This window comes from Sprattus sprattus (genome assembly GCF_963457725.1).
Source record: "Sprattus sprattus genome assembly, chromosome: 10".
Lineage (NCBI taxonomy): Eukaryota > Metazoa > Chordata > Actinopteri > Clupeiformes > Clupeidae > Sprattus > Sprattus sprattus.
In genome coordinates this window covers 24,272,571-24,291,586 of record NC_137908.1, presented here as the reverse complement: position 1 = coordinate 24,291,586, position 19,016 = coordinate 24,272,571, and the positions used below count along the sequence as shown (strand labels likewise).

Genomic DNA, 19,016 nt, shown 5'->3' with positions numbered 1-19,016 from the left:
AGAACAATAATAATTTATTACAATAATTGCTATACATAATAATTGCATGCAAGGCTGCTAGATTTGAGTTAACGACAATTAAATTATTTAAAAAAATGTCCTAAATCAGCTTAAAATGAAGTTTTTCAGTCAGTTTTTTTTTAAAATCAAGAACGCTGCCAGAAAACCTAAAAAAAAATCTTTCTTTGTTTTTTGGTCATCGAACTACACCAATGTCATAACAATCAACCTTCAATCTGAAACGACATTGCATGAGACACTACAAGAATGAGACACTTTTATCCAAAGCCTTTTAAAGTACAACAATGCCTGACCTTGGTGTCGTAAGCACCCTTCTCTGCCAGTTTCCATTGTCAGTCAGAACCAGCTGGCCAGTTTCTCTACCCTACTCTTGAAGTGTTACACACAATATATGTTTTCCATTTTTCCCTGACTTACAAATCTGCGCTAACTATAGCACAAGTGAGGTGTGGTGTGGGAGGGTCAATTAGACACCACACTATGCAGAGGAACACTAGGAAGAATGATGCATCCTGTTGGTAATCAGGAATCTTCCAGAAGTCTTTAACTCCTGTAAATTCATTTCTCCAATGGTGGCACAGTTAAATCAACAGCATTCAGTGCACTTCCTTGGCTGTCAGAGAGCCAGGACTGGCTTTGGATGTGAGCTCCAGAGGTGAGCGTCTCTGCTCTAGAGTTTACTCTCAGGCAATGTCTTCATCATCCTGAGCACTCCCTCCTGGGCACAGGAAGCTGCCAGCACCCCGTCCTGTCTCCACAGCCGGCCCTGGACCAGACCCCTGCTGCCTCCTGTCAGAACACACACACAACATACATACATAATATGTAATACATTAGTTCGATTTTTAATAATACATACATACAATAATTCATACTATGTGACAGGCATACATTTAACCATTTAGAGGAAACATTTTAGAGCATATCTTTGTTTGTTTGTTTATTAGTATTAACTCTCCTGTAGTCAAGGCCGGAGTTTGATTCCAAGGGAGCACATATCCTGATAAAATGTTTATGAGGTGCTGCAAGTGGCTTTGGATAAAGCGTCTGTTAAATAAATAGACGCAGATGTATAACACATTCATATTCAGTCCTCTAGCAGACATCTGCATCCAAGGTGATTGTTAATATGGCACTGAATGACTGTTAATGCAGCACTGAATTTGAAATGACCAAATTAAAGGCCAAAAGTATGGCGTTTCCTCTCAGACCCCTTTTTGCTTCTCCACGCTAGTGGAGTATTGTTATAACACAGTTGTACAGTTAAATGAAGCCTCATCATCAAACCCCCACTCTTTATCTCCCAAGACTTAATTGCTTTATTGCCTCCTTGAAACCACTCACAAAACACAACACTCAAACAGAGATGGATAATAAAGTAAAATGGTTGATAAATTATTGCAAGAGCCTGAAGACAACATACCATAAAGTGTAACTCATTGATGGCAATGCATGGACAATTCTTCTCTTACTGATCCGTCATCTTAACCTCATATATTGTGCATGACTAATGATGGCCCATGTGTCTCAGTTTTTCCAAAGTTTGGAATGATTGCCCACTCACCTGCCCATGGACTCTCACACTCGTACAACATCCATTGGTCAGCACGAAAGGTGTTGTGGAACCACATGGCGTGGTCAAGCGAGGCGGAGAACTGGGCTCTAAACTCAGGGAAGGGCAGCACCGCAGTGCCCAGGAACGCGTAGTCCGACACGTACGCAGCCACGCAACAGTGCAGCTTCATATCCCCCTCCCCTGGGAATGGGGATCGGTTAATTTACAGTTAGGGACTGTTATTTTGATCCGACATTGCTAATTTAAGTGCTAACATGATAGTATTATAAATTCCCTCACTCTTACATTTGACATGGACAAAATTAGCCTGGTGACACCAGCCTACGTATTTCCGCCTGAATTGATTTCAAGCTCATACTCAGTCTGGCCCAACCCCATTGACAATCGTCTCCAGAACTCAAAATTTTGCAGGACCAATCAGCGAACAGTTCAGAGCTGTGACGCAAAACTCGCCTTGGAGGAAAAGACACGAAAAGCTATCGGAAAAGTTGTCTCAACTCTCGAGAACATCAGAAAATTAAAAGGAGAACAAGAGTATTTTCTTGTAAGTTTTATGATTGGAAAGGACGTCGTAGCTCTTCTCCCAACTGGCTTTGGGAAGAGTTTAATCTACCGAATGCTTACTAAACGTTGCTGATTGGTTAAGGGAACTCCAATGATTTTAAACCTCAAGATAAGCACCCGCCCATCTCGGAAACCAAAATGCATTGGGTTGGCCCAGACTGAAAGACGGAATGAAATGGAGTCACAGGCTGGTAATGGCCAGGCTAGGACAAAATGGCTTCACAGTAGAATAAGGGCATGCTTGCTCACAAATATAAGTGAAGCAGATTTCAAAAACCAAATTTCGACACCTTAGTCTTTCCTTACCAATGTGCCCTCTTGCTCGAACCCAGAAGAGTTTCTTTGGTTCCATGGCGATATGTCTGTAGAAATCAGGTGGATTCACTGGTTTGATTTCAATAGGGACCTCACCAGCCAGGATGTTATTAAGTCCTTGTCTGGCCTTCACTGCCAAATTGGGATCACTGTGTTTTAACCAAAAAACAAAAGGTTACAGAGATTAACTATTTTTGTGTAGCTCTTCTGCAAAAAAGGCACAGAAAAACCCCTTCAGGTGATGCTCTGTCATTCACATGTTTAACTCTGACCACAGTCAGTACTAACAACATAAGCATGGGCGCCATTTTGGTTTGAAAAGTGCTGGGGCCATGGATGGGATTTATTCTTGCCCGTCACTGGCCTACTGCGCTGTGGGCCCCTCCTTTTACGAATACAAATACACCATATCTAATAGGTTACTGATTGTGTGGGGCTTTAAAAGCCTTCTATTCCTCTGGCCGAAGCCATACACTATTCCAGCCAATCAAAACGTTGCTTCAATAGTGACCAAGGGAGGGGTGTAATTTGATTGGCTATTGGGCTCAAATATCAACAACTTTTTTGCTAGTATAGTAGGCTGTACCTTTAATGCTGCTCTAACTTTGACAGTATGGGGTTGAGGGAGCAGAAGCTTTACCTGAGGTACTGCTGGACGAGCTGCTCCACAGTTAGCAGAGCCTCTGGAGGGGGCACGGTGGGCATGGTGAACTGGTGCTCAAGGGTACTGGGCTGCTGGAGGTGGAAGGACGCCTGACAGATCAGAATGGGCTGCCCGTGCTGGATGGCCTTGACCGAGCGCACAGAGAAACTGCGGCCATCTCGCGTCCGCTCCACCTGGTACAAGACTGGAACTCTGGGGTCGCCTACGACAGGGGATTTTCAATTAGTGGCTTACTTGGGGGTGGGGTTAGTTGTTCTGTCTCAGCACTGGTGATGGAAGTAATTTTTCTGCTTACCTGCTCTTACAAAGTAACAGTGAAGGGAGTGAGCAAACAAATGCTCAGTGACAGACTTTGCAGCAGCCACCAAAGCCTGTCCAATGATCTGACCCCCAAAGAGACGTTGGCTGCGAGGTACCCAGTGATGCTTGCCTCTGGATGAAAAGAGAGTTTAGCAAAATCATAAACAACTTGGGGGGGGGGGGGGGGGGGGGGGGGCATGTCATGTAGTCTTCTATAAACACAAACTAGGACAGTGGGTAAGGCTACTGGTGCAACAGTAGAAAGTCAACATGTTAGTGATAGCCTAAAGCTTGGCATAGCCTACACATTGTATGTCGCCATTATTAACTGGCTGTTCAAAACTGCTAGAGATAATGTAACCTGTAGAGATCCGCGTCGAGTTTCTCTAAATTGAGAACGCTAGTGACCAGTATGCTGCGTAGATCCGGCGTATCAGAACTGGGCATGTCTTCTGGCGTTATGCCGTTACATGACTGGCTTTTTATCGTTTCGCCTTTTACGACTTCAGTTTCATGTTTCAAGTCTTCAACTGCCGACACCCCACCAGTCTCCGCCATGTTTAGTTTGTAGAGGACTACTGATAAGCTGAGTTAAGGCTACGTCACATAAAGAGGCGGTGTTTCCCTTCCGCACCCACCTACGCATTTTACGCAGCAAAGTGTCGATGCCGCCGCAAATTAGGCTAGCCTACAAATCTGGTGTGTCCCCTAGTGCAGCGTTTCTCAAACTATGGGCCGCGGACCGGTGCCGGTCCGCGACGCCTTGCCTGGGGGTCCGCGAAAAAGTCTGGCTTCCAAAGGATTAAAAAAAAAAAAAAAATTTGTTTTAATGTATTGCGATACAATATACAAAACATATAGGCTAATGTTACACGATGTACCGGTACTAGAAAGGTACCGCGGAAACCTAACGTAAAAAACGATACGATTTTGCATATTTTCAGTATAGGTAATAGCACGCAATCAGAGCGCCCTCACTGTTCCGCTCCCTCAGGGCTGCCTGCACGTCTTGCCTGCAAGGGCGGGGCTGCCCAGCTCTCACACATGCAACTCACAACGAGTCATCTCAGGGGAGACATGGCCTCATGTGCAGGAGCTATTACCGACGTCCTCTGCTTTTTTGAAAACAAAAAAAAAGTGAGATCTGGAAGTACTTCGGATAGGAAACAGACTGAAGGAAAGTCACAGAGACCCGTCTGTAAAACATCCTTCAAAGCCACTCAGGCAAAGGGAGGTAACACGTAAAATATGGCTAAGCACGTCTCAAACAGACATATGAACTTTTCAGAGAGTTCTCAGAACGACAGGTTAGCAAATGTGATTATAAACATGAACACCCCCAAGGTCACCCATATACAGCCTAACAGGAGTTGCCTTAGTTTAGCGACAAGCGATTTTACCCATCACAGAATGTTGACGATGCGTATTACAATGGCTAACATAACTAAAGCGGATTTTCACGCTAGTAATGTTAACTGGCAAGTGATGCATTTATTCTTCCATCAATACGGGTCGTGTTTATCGTTGCAGAAGGCCCTTTTTTAAAGATAGGTTAGCCGAAGGCATATCGGATGGCCATATTGCATGTATTCTCGTTTAAGACGTTGATCCAGCTTTCAATTTGGCTGCAAGAACGTAGCCCTGTTCACCGTCAAAATTAAACTCTAGAAAGAAAAGGCTATACGTGTATAATCAATTCTATGATGTCACCATGTAGTTTTCATTAATATCTTGCTGGATGCTAATACTAACCATACCACCAGATAAGAGTTAATCATATTTTTTGTAAACAGATTTGTACGGAGATGGAGTCGGGGATACACGTTTTTGATAACATTTGGTGGATATTTCCTATTTGTTAATGTCTTTGTTAAATATAAATCATCTCCGTTGGAAAACCCTACAATCTGAGTGGTATTGGAAAACCCTACAATCTGCTTTGATAAAAAGAAAATGTTTCCATCAATATGTTTTATGTAAGGTAAACATTATTTAGCACATTTTACAAAAAGATAATTTAAAAATCTATCCTACATACTATCAAGTAATGCCAAATGTAATAAAATGACTATCTAAAACTCTTCTGATATTAGTATACGATTTTAGAGTAAAAGAGTCCAAAAGCATATAACATTACAAATAGCTATAAGCCTATATGGTTTAATTTGGGATGCTATTATGAGGGGGTCCTCGGAATATTTTCTGCCCTTTAAAGGGTCCCTGGCCCCATAAAGTTTGAGAACCCCTGCCCTAGTGCCGATATATTAATTGAATAGTCCTCAATTGTACTTTTAACTCTAGATTAGATCAAATACTATGTGTACAGAGTTTCTTCTTAAATATCATTATATATGGTTGTTCAATATGAATGGAACACTATTCCGAAGGCGTTATTATCACCTTAAAATGACCAATTAGGAGAAATTACCAATTAGTCTGTATATAAATACATCGGATTACAGTAGCCTACATCCAGACCTACATAATTAGGACGCATCTGTAGGGCGGCGTTTTCCCTCCCAAAGGCACATTGATCCTTATACAATTTCACTCGCCATTTTACCATCTTTGTAATTGTAATGACACTACCCCGCCACACGTAGGCAGCTTTGCACAGCATACCAGAAAACATGGGTGAGCACACATCATACAGCCCGTAACCTACATATAGCCTACCGTCAACCGCATCAGTACCATCGTAGACGTGTCGATTTGTCCTTTGATTTCGTCAGCAACTGTAAGCAAATATTTACAGGTCACGCGTGCTAACACTTGCCCCACAGTGAGCTTACTGGCTTATTGAAAAAGAAGAAGATATGTTTCTTGACGGAATCGTTTTACATAGGCTACTTTTGATCAATGACACTGGAATTCCGTAAGCGAATCGAATCATAAGCCATTGGCGTGCATTTAGACATTCACACACACACACACACACACACACACACACACACACACACACGCATACACGAGCGCGCTTTCACGCACCCATACACACAGGATTCCCCCCACCCCTAGAACAAGTCTCTGATATTAGAGGCTGCAGTTGTCGAACCCAATTACACGCTTCTGCTGGTCGCTCCCGACTCCATCCAGCTCTGGGCTCGTATGTTCATAATTTTCCTCTTTACCCAACTATCACCATGGCTACATCGGATGGAATAGATGACAGCGTAGTGCAGCGAGGGAGATCTCAAAGTGACCCGAGCGTCGTTACAGAAACTCGCCTCGTTTACGGCAACAGTACAGGTAAGACCTAGTCTATGTTGTGTCATAATGTATGTCTCAATTAAAGGCACATGTTCAGGTCAAATTAAATGCGCAGGACATGCATGACTTCATGGGTGCTCTGTGCTGAAAGTCTCTTAAGGAAAAGACTAAGACTAAGATTTGGCTGCTATATGCACATTGTGGTTGTATAATAACACATATCGCATGAAAAGCATGCTGATTGTTGATTGACAGGATTGACTGACGACGTTCTCTGCGGGCTTCACTTTACATACATACATTGCAGTGAATGCATTAGACATTTAGAGATTTGTTAAACATTCCAGCTCCTGCCATTTAGTGAAGGTGGAATGAGTGTCTCTGGACAAGCATAATCTAAAAAGTCAACACATTTGAATGAAGTGTGAATATAGATGCAATTCCCAGAACTGTCATTTTTCTGGGAATGGAATACATTTCCACGTGCTTTAAGTCATTGCAGTAACATTGAACTACAGGTTATGCATCAACCCCCCAAAAAATCCCCTCAAAACACAACCAACAGAAAACTGCAGTATCACTGTTGTTGTAGTTTACCCTCACAGTCTGCATCTGTGAGTCCTACCAGAGTGGACAGATGAAGTGTTTATGGTTGAAATGACATTCTGGCATGCCAGCGTGTGACATGAATCAGTGGGCTTTTGAGCCAAGCCAAATGTGCCTGTGCATCCATGCTGTATCTGAAACGACCTCCTGCTACAGCTGAGTGCCCAGCGATGAGGGAAAAGAGAGGCACGTGTGTCCCCTTCACCTGCAGAGGCCAAAGGGAGGGAGAGAGGGAGGACATCCAGATTGCCCACAATCATTATAATCACACTTGCTCTAAATGAGGAGGTGATAGTTGGCGTTAGCTGTCGTCTTGTTAAGGAGCGCCCGCTGGTCCATAATTCACCATGTCCGCCACTTGAGCAGACGGTGTTCATCAGTTATCACCCTGCCCCGTCTCCAGACCCATTAAGTGCGCTTGGCCAAATGAGCGACTGATCCCTTTCATCTCGGAGGGTGAGCGACAACAACGCTGCTTGTGTATCTGGTTGTTGCCATGGTGACCCTGAGGGGGTTCAAGCCTGGCATCCTCCAGTGTGAGGGAAGACAGCGATGCCCAGGATGTTTCAGTCAATGTGGATGCAGAGCATAATTGTATCTGATAACCCTTAATGAAGAAAACCTTGCAGGAGTCAATAAGGAGACCGTGCATCGGCCCGAATTCAGTTAATTACACACTATGACAGCATAGTCTCACACATACAGACACACACACACACACACACACACACACACACGCACACACACACACACACACACACACACACACACACACACACACAGAGAGAGAGAGAGAGAGAGAGAGAGAGAAAACGAATTGAAAATTCATAACAACATAGCAGGCTTTCATCTAAAACATTTCAAAGTGTTACATATGTGATCTATGGGGTGTTTAAGCAGCCAGTCCTCAGCACGATTGTCTATGCTAACAGATCTAGGTATCACAATATTGTACCGGTGTTAAGTGATTAGCTGCAAATCCAAGGCTAAATGTGCGACAGCTGCCTGTGTGCAGATAGGGAGCTTTTAGCACAATTCAATCAGTAATTCTGTGTTAACCATGCTGTCGAGGAGAGAGGAGAGGCCTTTCAGATGTAAACATTGCTGACTGGTAGAGCAAGCCTGCATTATTGTACCTCAGGGTTAGGATTAGCTGTAAAGCTTCTCAAAATAACGTAAAGCATTAGGAGCAAAAATGATCTCTTTTGCAATGTTTAAAACACACCAATTTGTCGAGATAACATTCAGATAGCCTCATTGAGTTGACTGTAATGGTTCATTCTGGAAGAGCTAATGCAGAGGACTCTGCAGCCAATGCGCTGCCTGGTTCATTACTTGAGAGTTCAGCCAAGGGGCTTTGTCCTTTTATGGTTTTATATCAAGTCATCTAAAATGCCGAAAAACAGATCTATGAAATTATACTTCTGGCAGAAAAGATAAGGTCCCAACTAAATTAATAAAATAGCATAGATCAGTAGAGCCTCTAGCCTTTCCTTTCCTCATTCACCATTGAAGGGCGGCACAACATTTTTATGTTTTAATTGGTATCTACAAAAGGAGGTTATGGTGGTTGAGTGCATCTCCAAAACTGAATACTCTCTGGAATCCTTGGTTGGATAGTTTTCAAGGTGCTCTTGTCTTGTTGTGATATTATCTCTACTTGCATTACGTAAAAACACTGGCGGGTTTGTATGGATGGCTCTCGTGTCATCTTCATAGATTTCAGTGTTTACCAATCAAACACAGTGGTGGTGTGTTGGTGTGTGGCTGGAGGGGTTGGGGTGGGGTAAGGGAGCCAACATCTGCAGGGATTGGCGAGACTCTGGAAGTTTTGTGGGTCCCCCTGGCCTTGCCATGGCGACTGGGCTGTGGGGTTTGTTTTGGTCTGAGCACGAGCCCTCACCAGGCCCTGAATGCCGTGGCGTGAAATGCATGATTATGTAAGCGGCGGGAGCAGGAGCATGAGGAGAAGCACACTGCTGGAACATCTTGTGAGATGGTTGGCGGAGGCCAGGGTTACCCATGATTCACTGACAACCCTCACCCTTCACCCCCTCTCTCTTACACACACACACACACACACACACACACACACACACACACACACACACACACACACACACACACACACACACACACAACACACACACACACACACACACACACACACACACACACACACACACACACACACACACACATACACACACACACACACACACACACACACACACACACACACACATACACACAAAGACACACACACACACACACACACAAAGACACACACACACACACGCACACACACACGCACACACACACACACACACACACACACACACACACACACACACACCTTGGCTTACAGGCTTGGCTTCCAGAGCATCCTGATGATGTCTCTTTGCCATGAATCCTTGGATATGGTCTGGCATTCATGGAGTGTTGGTCTTTTCTAACTAGATGCACTCACCACACAAATACAAACACACATGCACACAGACACATACAAATACGCACACTCATACATACACTCACCACACAAACACACAAACACATGCACACCAACATAATAATATACATACACATACACACATACACAATACACAACCATACACAGACACACACACACACACACACACAAACACACACACACACACACACACACACACACACACACACACACACACAGACACACAAACACACACATACACAACTACATAATCAGATACATACACCTGCACACATACACAATACACAACCATACCCACAAACACACACTCATTCACACACACACAGACAAACATGCACTTGTGTGTGTAGATTTAAGAACAAACCCTTTCATCCGTTCTGCACCCCCGCCATGGCTTTGATCCTGCCTCTTGAATACACTCTTGAGGAACAGACCAGAAGCCCTCAGACACAAGAACAGAAAGAATAGATCAAATGATCGAGAGCTGGTAAGGAGAGTGAAAGGAAGAGGGAGAGACAGTGAGAGAGATGGATGAGGACGAGAAGGATCTTAGTTACAGTTTATCAGCCTTGGATAATACTAATTTAGAAACACTTGAACATCTCACAGGGGAGGTGAAAGTGACTGCAACACTGCAGTGAAATGGCATCCATCTTTCAGCTTTTAGTTGGTTTTTAATCCTTCCGTTTTGGAGACATGATTACGGAGGGGGTGATGATGACTCATGGAGTCACTGTTCTCTCAGAGGCCGGGAGGGGCAAACTGAGCAACTCGCAGGCTTTTAAGAGCGTCTAACAATGTGACTGTTTTATTTTTCTTATTTTATTTTATTTGAATTTTTGATATTGTGTGATTTTGATTTATGTTTGATATATACGTTAATGCCTTTTTTTTAGGGTGTATAGCCTTTTCACTCTGGCAGGGGGACTGCCAATGGAAACTAGCCTTTTGGCCTAGCATCTTAATGTTCATGAATGTACACTGTCCCTCTTGATCAAATAAAGAAATTGATTGATTGATTGACAGGGGAAGGGTCTGTACATGGCCAGCGAGTTTAGCTTATTTAGGCAGGCAACTCGGGCGGAAGGGCTCGAGCGGACTGGCTGGAGTGTGTGAGGGGGGTCAGGCTCATGAAAGCGGAGGGAATGTGACTCATCCACTCTGCACTCTGAGGTGGAGGCAGGGTAAAGCAGAGAGGAGAGAGGCGCGGGTAGACGCTGATGATGTCTGACATTTTGGCTACAGCGAGTAGGTCAGGGGTGATGTCATGTCTTGAGGAAGAAAAAACTAAAATATTCACCCAGGCCGCGATTTCATAGCATCCTCGCACAACCAATTAATACAGTGTTTCCCAAAAGGACCATTGTGCTTTTACATTTGCAGATTTTTTTTATCCAACTTGACTGACAGGAATGCAAAGATATACATTTTGTCAGTGTGTGCGTGTGCGCCCTGGGTATTGAACCCATGACCTACTTGTCTTAAGCATCTCACACTACCAGTTGAGCTTCCGATTGAGCTGCATTTTAACTAAAGGAGAATGGTCAAAATGATAGCCTCTCTATCATTTAACCATAGCTGTAGCACGGTGAAGCTATTGGAAAATGGAGCCCCTTGAGTCTATTGATCATCCAATCAAGCAGTCACAGGCTGAGTGCTAAGTGTTTGTTCCTCCGCTGGGCTGATGAAGCGAAGTGTCATCATGTTGTTAATGTATATTTAGCTGAGGTTGTATTGTCACCTTCAGTGTTGCCCGGGGGGGCCGCATCGCACTCGGATTAGCTGCACTACATTTCCAGCTGATCCTATTGGCATAATCTGCCACGCTGCGACATCAAAGGGTAGCCCGCCCCTGGGACATTTTCTCTCTTTTCACAGGTCTGCCAAAAGTGAGATGTTTCTTTTGAGTCTCTCAGCTGATGCTTAAGCATTATCTTACAGTGCAGCCGGATGAGGCAGATGAGAACTATTTTCCGCTGAAATCAGGTGCGTTTAATGTTTTATTAATGGGGGGGGGGGGGGGCTGTGGTGGTTATAATTAGTCCTCATGTTCAGTGGTTAATATTCAGAGCTGTGATGAATATGGGTGTCCTGAGGAGCATGCAGTTCAAAAGGAATAGCAAGCAGGCTGAGCTCCAGTCTTCCCACGTTTGTAAGCTGTTAAAAAAAGCTCCGCTCCTCCAGGAGTACGTGTACAGTTTTATTTCATTCACATCAGGATGGACAGCAGACAACCGCTGGTGTCACGCCAAGTCATGCCAGCTGCATGTGCGTTCTTATGCCTGTGATATTGGTGGAAAGTGGCAGAATGGTTTTGATCACCATTTGACAATTACATTGAAGTATTAGATATAGTAGGAAAGATTTCAATTTTTTTACTCAGCCTAGATCACACATACACACACAAACAAACAGAGAGAGAGAGACAGACAAAGAGAGAGAGAGAGAGATCATACACAAAAACACACAGAAACAGACATAAAACAATGTCAGACATTATCGATATTACCTGCAGTTTTTGACTGTGCTCTGTAAAGTTGACATAATCAGGACAGAGTGGTTAATGCAAGATGGTGAAGTCAGGCACAGGTTGATTTTCATTAAGGCTAATTATGAGCTAATTCCTAGAATGAATTCCAGATGAACGAAACACACACAGTGTGTGATTGTCTGCCATGCAGTAATGCACATTGCCATATAGTGTTTAATTAAGCTCAATCACATATGAATTGGCATCTGGGGACTGTCGAGAGTAGTGCATGTGGATAAACTCCAGTCTGGCCAGCACAATGAAAACATGGGTCTGTCAATACCGCAGCTCCACACAAAAGCAGATTGCACTTCAGGAGAAATCAATACCACGCCTGACAGATTTGAATTCTGTGGCCATTGTAAGCACAAAATAGCCCTGGTCTGTGAGATTCAGTGATTTCCAACAATAATCGCTGAGACCACCTTGAAGTAACGGATTGCAGAGATGCGCAAGGGAAGGTGAATAACAGCCTTGTTTCTGTACCACACCAGGGATTTGTCAGCGAAAAAAAAAAAGAAAGTAAAAAGAGCCAAGATAGTGGCCACCTGCTGGCCGTCTCCCTGGGGAGCAGTGAGAGAAAGCACTGCTGAACACTGAGGTTAAAAGAGGCGCTGCTCTGCCAAAAGAGTCTGCAGGGAAAAGCGATTGGCCTACCTCAGTGAGGGCCGCAATGGGTCCCTTCAAGGCCGACAGCCTTTGCAAGGACAGTACAGAAACACAGGCAGGATGCACTAGTACAGGACAATGTTGGGGGCATGAAAAGGGGCCAGCGTGATGTAGGGTTGATACGTGCATCAGCGGGGCCAGGTGGATGTTGTTGCCGTGAGAACCGCTCCGTCAGGCCTGGAGTGACATCTCACCACCTGGACACCAGCAGGGGACGGAAGGAGAGGGAATGGGGCGAGACTGGACCGCGTGCTGTCCAAGGTCACTTGTCCACACATCTCCAAGCCACTCTCTTTTTATAGGCTTGTCCACATCTCTGCTATTCTGCCTGCCTACTTCACAGCATATGTTTGTAAGATGTTCAATGAGTTGCCCGTCCTGTAAAAAATATGAAAATACAGACAGACACAATGGTGGATGTTCAAATGAATCACAATGTAATTTTATGGAAATAAGGAAGGTATCTTCTTGTAGATAGCAGGGGAGAGGGCGAATTAGACAGATTAGGACAAAGCTGCAAGGTAGAGACAGAGACAGAGAAAAGGAGAGAGAGAAGTCAAATGAGAGAAAGAGAGAAGCGTAAGAAACCAGAAATCACCATATTAAAGAGCTGGGTATCTGGGGCAGTGTGAAGTTGCTCACTCTCCTAATGCATTCAAATAATTTATGCATGACATTACCTTCTTTACAGGGGAAAATCACCCCTGGGCCTATGATATCAATGTTAAGGCACTTAAGCCAAAAGGCTGGATTCTATTGTGTTTTAAAAGAATATTTTGGATTAAATCATGGCATAGATTGATGAAGTATAGTAGAGTACTGTATTCAATTAAACTCTGTACTGTAGTACAGTTCTATACAGTACTACAGAATAAATGTTCCCCCATCATTCATATCAATTAGATAGATAGATATATTGATATAGGACCTGAACCAAACATTCAAAGTAGTGTTATGATTAACTCTAATGATCCGACTTTTTCTGTACTGCTCAGTCTAAAGTTACAAAGAGGCTATACAGTATTGTGATAATCTTGTAAACTAGGATATGACAGTGTAAGAATTAGGTAAAGCTGAAACGCAATTGCTGGCCAGTGGTTGTTTGGTATGGTTGTAGTCTGCTTGGGTTTGTGGAACAATGGGCTCTTTTATTTGGAGTCCATGCAGGACCGTGTGCTGACTGAGATGTGTGTAAAGCTGAATTGGCAGCTTTGTGGTCCAGGCTGATGATGCATTTAGCTAAGCAGAACCCCCCCAACCCCCCCCGCCCCGCCACCCCCCCCGCAGCCTCCTGCCCCATTCTGTAGAACCATGCCGAGATGTCACCAGCTTCCAATGACTTCAGTACCACAGACAGCAACTCCACCCAGCGAGATAAAGGGGGAAGGGGGGGTAATGATGTCACTCTGCTCCAATCAAATGCCACCACACAGGGCTCCAGAGAGCTGTAGCAATCCCATTGGCTCTAGCCAGTTGTGTGTCATAAGGAGAGAGTCAACCATGCTTCCGTGCTAATTAAAGACGGGAAGGGTACAGAAGGCCTGTCTTCGTGTGGACAATCAGAACTTGCCAGCTTGCAAAAGTAGGCTTGAGAGAGCAGAGAAATTATAAATTACCACCCTCACCCTGCTTTCCCTCTCAGCTCATTAAATAAGCTGTTTCACGCAGCGCCTCAGACTAGATAAGATTGAAAGAATAAAGACACAACATCTCTCTCACGCTCTTGTGGTTAAAGCAGACAAGCAGATAGAAGACGGGCTCTCAAGAAAGGTCAGACTTGCTCACATCTGCCATGTAAAGCTTGTTTAAATCTCTTGCTTCAACCACCGCAGACAGTATGATGTAGGGAGGGTAGTAAACGCCTCAAAGCCCCCTGGATGGGGAGGAGCCCCCTGCTCAGTGACCCACATACCCACCCTGTCTTCCATTCTGACTCTTTTAAATGCTCATTTCTCCCCAACATGGAGCACTGATGTGGCTTTATGTCCTTACATAATTGGGCCGTCTTGGCTTCCTTGTATTTTATTCATGCAGTAGACTCGTGTCTCTGTCTGTCTGAGCGATGGAAAAGAACCCACTGTGTTGTAGTTTCTAAGCAATCGCAGTGGCTTGTTTACCGAGGCTGCCTGAGATTTACTGAGACATTTGAGACCGCGGTGCGAGCAGTGACAGAGAGGGAGAGAGAGAGTTGAGAGAAAGTGAGAAGGTGGAGGAAAGAAAGATGAGGATGAGGAGGTGGAGAGTGAGAAAGGTGAGGATAAGCTATGGTAAGGGTCCTTGACTCAGGCGGAGTGATGATTCTGCCCAGTGACTACTGCTGTGTGTGTGTGTGTGTGTGTGTGTGTGTGTGTGTGTGTGTGTGTGTAGAGGACTCCATGCACTCCTCAGGGATCTTCGGCCGAGCGACGCCATCAGCCATGCATGCATCAAAATATATTTTTTATAGCCATTTCATGCGCTGACCTAAATGCATGTAGCACTGAAAAACAGCGGAGCGTGTTGCACATGAAAACACTCCCACCTGATCCCCCACCAACACACATACACACACACACACACACACACAACGCAGCCCTTTTCATCACAAAGGACAACATTAGTAAACAAGCTGAGGAGATTTTCTTCTCCACGTACATTTGTGTGATGGCTAAAGAACAGTGATGTATTTAACACTGCTGACGTCCCAGCAGCCTCATCATCAGGAGTCTGTGAAATGTAAATGCTAAATGTGGGGGGGAGGATGGTTATTTTTTGCATCTGGCCTTCCCTCAGATGCGGTTAAAATAACACCCAAACACCTCAGAGAAACATCAGGAGGTGGGTGTGTGGAAGCTGAGTAGTCCAGAGGACTGATTAGTAATACTGAGACGTAAAAAGATCCCTCACCCTCTGGGAAGGATGCATACATGGGTTTAACGTGACGCAAAACAGCTGTATAGCAATCTTATACAAAAAGTTTTCACAAAAGCAAGATATTCAGCTTTAATCTTTTTCAGCATTTCTATGATTTTGATCTTACTGTAATTATGGTGTGCTGTTCATAAATTAATTCGGCTGTGGCAGCGTTTTTAAATGACACCGACTGTGCTGTGGACGTTAATGCCGTCTATTCCGTGGAAGTAATCATTTGACCCATTACTCCTCGGTAATTACAAATCTGTCTCTCCGTGGACGTATAGCGGTAAAGCATCCCCAATGACTTGTAAATGGAGTCAAACGATGCTGAGTCGCAGTGGATAAAGGCCAACTGTGGAGCGTGTTACAGGCCTTCGCACTAAAGCTGCACTGTCCGCCATCACTGGCAGAGAACAAGCCAAGGGGAAGGCGGTCACTGGGGTCACGTTAAACATTAAAATGGATGCAAGCAATTAATTTTGGGCCGAATTCAGCGCCACAATGCCCGTAGCTGAATATATGATTAATTGCTTGACCTTTTCCCTTGCGCAAAATCCACAAGGACCCGCTTCTTTAATGCTCTTTTTTTTTTAAGGGGACCCAGAACAAAAATGACAGAAAAGGCCAATGTCAGCAGGAAAAAAAACACAAGCATTTGTATACCTAGTATGCACACAGAAACTAGGATAATATTGACTCTGGGCATCCCTCGATAACATGTGTACTTCTGGCTACTGCTAACATCTGGAGGCTCCAGGAGGAGCAACAGCAGAGGGCGATTTAGCAGATTAAGTTGTGTGCAGGATGCTTATGAGGAACTGGGGAAACTAGTCTACTGTACATGCACAATGCAAGCCCAATAAAGGTGGTGGATGCTGCTCTGCAACCTTTTCTGTACACCTGTCCTATGTCCATATTTGTTTACATTGTTTGTTCAAATGTTTCTTGGAGAACGACCAAGAACATAAACAAGAGCATTGTAATGGCACATTCCCTGTGAGCTGCCTTTGCAATATTTATGGAGGGCTCCACATAAAAGAAATTGAATTGCAGGCCCAAGACAATTTTTTGCTAGATCAGTGAACCATACACATACCTTTGCAGGTTCTGGTTTCACTCAGCAATATTGAATTAGAAGGGAGAATGGGCATTCATTATTCAACCCATACAAACAGCCAGGGTGTAGCACCCCCAAAGCACAGCATCTATTAAATTATTTACACAAGGCCATATTTTGGTGGTTGACAAGGGTGTGTAAAACCATGTCTGAGCTGAAGTTTGTCCATTATGTCCGTAACATCAGAGAGGTCTACGGGAGTTTAAGTTCACAAATCGAAGCACAGCATGAAATTGGACTGGTTCTTAAAGCTGCAGTATGCAGAAAATGGGTCTATACTTACTGAAATTATGTAGTTCTGAAGGAAGAGTAATATGCTATTATTAATAATATTATAATCCATTCTGTTTTTATAATATATATATATATATAATAGAAAGAATATGCCCATAATATAAATAAACGTTATTTGCCCATTCCCACGGAAATACATCCATACTGTAGGTCTAGAAACAATGTTATGGCTACACTACAAATGTATTCAAGTATACACATATTGCACCTTTAACATAATTGGTTGGGTATATCTTTCCAAGCGTCTCCACTGTGGACCGTCAACATGATGGCTTTGCATGATGTGGCCTAGGATGCCTTTCTTTTCCACTGCCATAAGCAAGCTCCAGTGGCGGCAGTGCCGTTCCTCTGAGCTCACCCTGAGAGCGGGGAGAGACAGCGGAGGTGCCAGAGCCTGAGCGAAGTCTGGCTTGCTTCCCAGGCCAGAGGTACTGTATCACTTTCAGTGGAATCCCTGAGTGTACGTCTCGCTGCCCCGGCAGGCCGCACCACCTACTCCTGTTTAGCAACGCATGGTGTCTGTTAAAGAGCTTTGTCTTGGCTTGTATTTGCAGACTCGTTTACCCCCCTCTGTCTTTCACTGTCTCTCTGTCTCATTCTCTTTCGCTTTCTCACACACACACATACAATCATACACAATCCCTCTCTCTCTCGCTCTCTCTCTCTCACACATGCACATAAAATCATACACAATCTCTCTCTCTCTTTCACACACAAACACCCACACACACACACACATAGAATTATACACAATCTATATCTCTCTTTCCTTCTCACACACTCACACATTCGCTCACAATCTCTCTTTCTCTCCCACACCCACACATACACACACTCACACACAATCTCTCTGTCTTGCTGTCTTTCACCCTTACATGTTCACATACAGTACAATCTCTTTTTTTTTTCTCTCTGTCTCTCTGTCATTCATCGGATCCTTTCTTCTCCACGGGTCATAGGGCACTTCTGGCTCTCTGCAGTTATGCAGGCTTCAGAATGAGAAATGGAATGACTGGATGACTCATCTGATTCACTGTCTCTTGAGACCAAGCCGGTTCTATTCCAAGAACTCCAAAACTGCCCCAAAAAACTGTTCTGTTACGTTTTGTCGTGGCGGCTGCCTTCAGAGCCGGTGCTTTGTTTCTTAAAGGTGCTGTCATCGTAGATACAGCCTGCATTGTATGGAGCGTTTTTTTGTGTGTGTACATTAAGTGGTGAAATGTCACAAGCACAATCACAGGAGATCCAGCCAGGGTGGGCTTTAAGGCATTCAACCATTCAGCTGAGCTGTTCAACATGCGGACGTGCTTTCTGTATCATTCCTCATTCTGTTGCAAATTTTCTGGTTAAAATCCAGACTTGGTTGAAATTCAAAGCAAGTGTGGCTGACACGGGCTGATATTCTTTAAAGGCACCCAGTGCAACTTTATGTAAACATTCAATGAAAAATAAACATTCAATTTCTAGTCTTTTTTACATGTAGTAAGTTTCAATAACTCCATACCATTACATATCGACATTCAAGGAGCAAAGATGAGACGTCGTTGTGTGGTGAGAACTGATAGAAAATCGTAAACAACAACAATCGCCGGTGGGGAGAGGCCATTTTTCCATTGACTGGAATCCTGCTTTATTTATTGTAGGTAACAAAAAATTAAAAAAAATGGCGGCGATTGTTGTTGTTATCGATTTTCTATCAGTTCTATCAGCATAATATCAGTCTTAGCAATAACCTGGGGGATATAAAGTGTTAAATGTAAAAGGAGAGCCATGTATCTTTGATGT

General features: G+C 44.0%; 2 protein-coding genes across 2 annotated transcripts in view; one reads left to right on the top strand and one right to left on the bottom strand.

Moving 5' to 3' along the window:
• Positions 1-574: 574 nt before the first annotated feature.
• acot8 (acyl-CoA thioesterase 8) lies at positions 575-3,998 on the bottom strand (the record flags this gene model as incomplete). The annotated part of the gene is made up of 6 exons (XM_080845537.1): positions 575-810; positions 1,586-1,777; positions 2,468-2,625; positions 3,117-3,342; positions 3,436-3,572; positions 3,802-3,998. 6 exons carry the CDS (start codon positions 3,996-3,998, stop codon positions 692-694), a joined length of 1,029 nt encoding a protein of 342 aa, XP_080701663.1. The 3' UTR covers positions 575-691.
• Positions 3,999-6,583: 2,585 nt separating this feature from the next.
• phactr3b (phosphatase and actin regulator 3b) overlaps positions 6,584-19,016 on the top strand; it is a gene marked incomplete at its 5' end in the record, with an annotated part of 46,048 nt that continues 33,615 nt past the window's right edge. The window contains one exon of the mRNA XM_080845530.1: positions 6,584-6,689. Coding sequence (XP_080701656.1) covers positions 6,584-6,689 — 106 coding nt within the window. The remainder of the gene's footprint in view (positions 6,690-19,016) is intronic.